The sequence below is a fragment of the Octopus bimaculoides genome, chromosome 24, assembly GCF_001194135.2.
Source record: "Octopus bimaculoides isolate UCB-OBI-ISO-001 chromosome 24, ASM119413v2, whole genome shotgun sequence".
NCBI lineage: Eukaryota > Metazoa > Mollusca > Cephalopoda > Octopoda > Octopodidae > Octopus > Octopus bimaculoides.
Genome location: NC_069004.1, coordinates 10,600,317 through 10,601,635, shown reverse-complemented (window position 1 = coordinate 10,601,635; position 1,319 = coordinate 10,600,317). Strand labels below are relative to the sequence as shown.

The window sequence follows — 1,319 nt, the reverse complement described above, 5'->3', positions numbered from 1 at the left end:
TAAAACAATGTAAAAAGAAAACAGTAAAAACTTACCAGACAGCACAAAGATGGTCGGTTGACACCCAGGCATTGGGAATCGATGTGGTCTAAGAAGAAGAAAGGGGAAACAAAATCATTAATTCTACCCTGTTTCAGGGAGTTTTAACACAAATTCCTATACTGGACCTTTACCCTTTTACCCTTTTATTCTTTTATTTGTTTCAGTCATTTTGAATGCAGCCATGCTGGAGCACTGCCTTTAGTCGAACAAATCAACCCCAACACTTATTCTTTGTAAGCCTAGTACTTACTCTATCAGCCTCTTTTTAATTACAGGCTCTCGTTTAACCCCTCAGCATTCACATTATTCTGTCAAAAGTAATGCTTATTTATTCACATTGTTTTAAATTAATCATGCATTATCTGGTAGTGATGAGATTTTGACGAGGCAACAGTTGATTTTTTTAGAATGACATCATAGGGTAGGTGTAAGAAACCAGATCTGACCAATGTGAACATAAAACAGATAGAATATAAAACATGTAGAATATAAGACAGGCAGGCTATTTTGGCTGGACATGGCAGCTTGAAATACTAAAGGGTTACGTCATTAAATGATGTTGAAATAAACTGAGAGAGGCAGACAAACAGAGATAACATACCGTGGTGCTGATTCCTAAACCATTCAGGACAATCTGGAATGAAACAAAAGAAAGGAAGAATCAGTATTTAGTCAAGGGAATTGGTGTTTGCTGATATATTCAGAGAGTGGAATTGGTATTTGCTGATAGTGTATGAATGAAGATTAAGCCTTTAGCATTCAGATTTCTGTCAAATGTTGAGTTGAGATCCCCTTCGGTCATGAATGACCATGGGATTACACCTAGAAAGTTACCCTCCGAGGTACAAGTCCGGGCAAGGTTGTTTATGAAAGACCAGCAGTTGCCCATGCATACCAGCATCCTCTCTCCACACCACCAATGTTATCCAAGGGAAAGGCACAGGGTCCGATACAGCTTGGCACCTGTGACGTCGCAACTCATTTCTACAGCTGAGTGAACTGGAGCAACGTGAAATAAAGTGTCTTGCTCAAGAACACAACACGCAGCCCGGTCCGGGATTCAAACTCACAACCTCACGATTGTAAGCTCAATGCTCTAACCACTAAGCCACATGCCTTCACTGTCAAATGTACTGCTTATTTATTCACATTGGTATGAATCAATCATGTAATATCTTGTAGCTTTGAGATTTCGATGATGTGATTGCTTAACTTTAGAAGGACATTGTAGGGTAGGTGTGAGAGGCAGGATCTGGCCAGTTTGTACATAAAACAGG

The 1,319-nt window shown here is 39.7% G+C and overlaps 1 protein-coding gene across 1 annotated transcript in view; it reads right to left on the bottom strand.

Annotated features, from left to right (window-relative positions):
- Positions 1 to 1,319, bottom strand: part of LOC106877853 (GPI inositol-deacylase) — a 51,754-nt gene that overhangs the window by 31,992 nt on the left and 18,443 nt on the right. Inside the window, exons 10-11 of the mRNA XM_052976513.1 lie at positions 644 to 676; positions 36 to 88 (exon numbers count right to left, since the gene is read on the bottom strand). Coding sequence (XP_052832473.1) covers positions 36 to 88; positions 644 to 676 — 86 coding nt within the window. The remainder of the gene's footprint in view (positions 1 to 35; positions 89 to 643; positions 677 to 1,319) is intronic.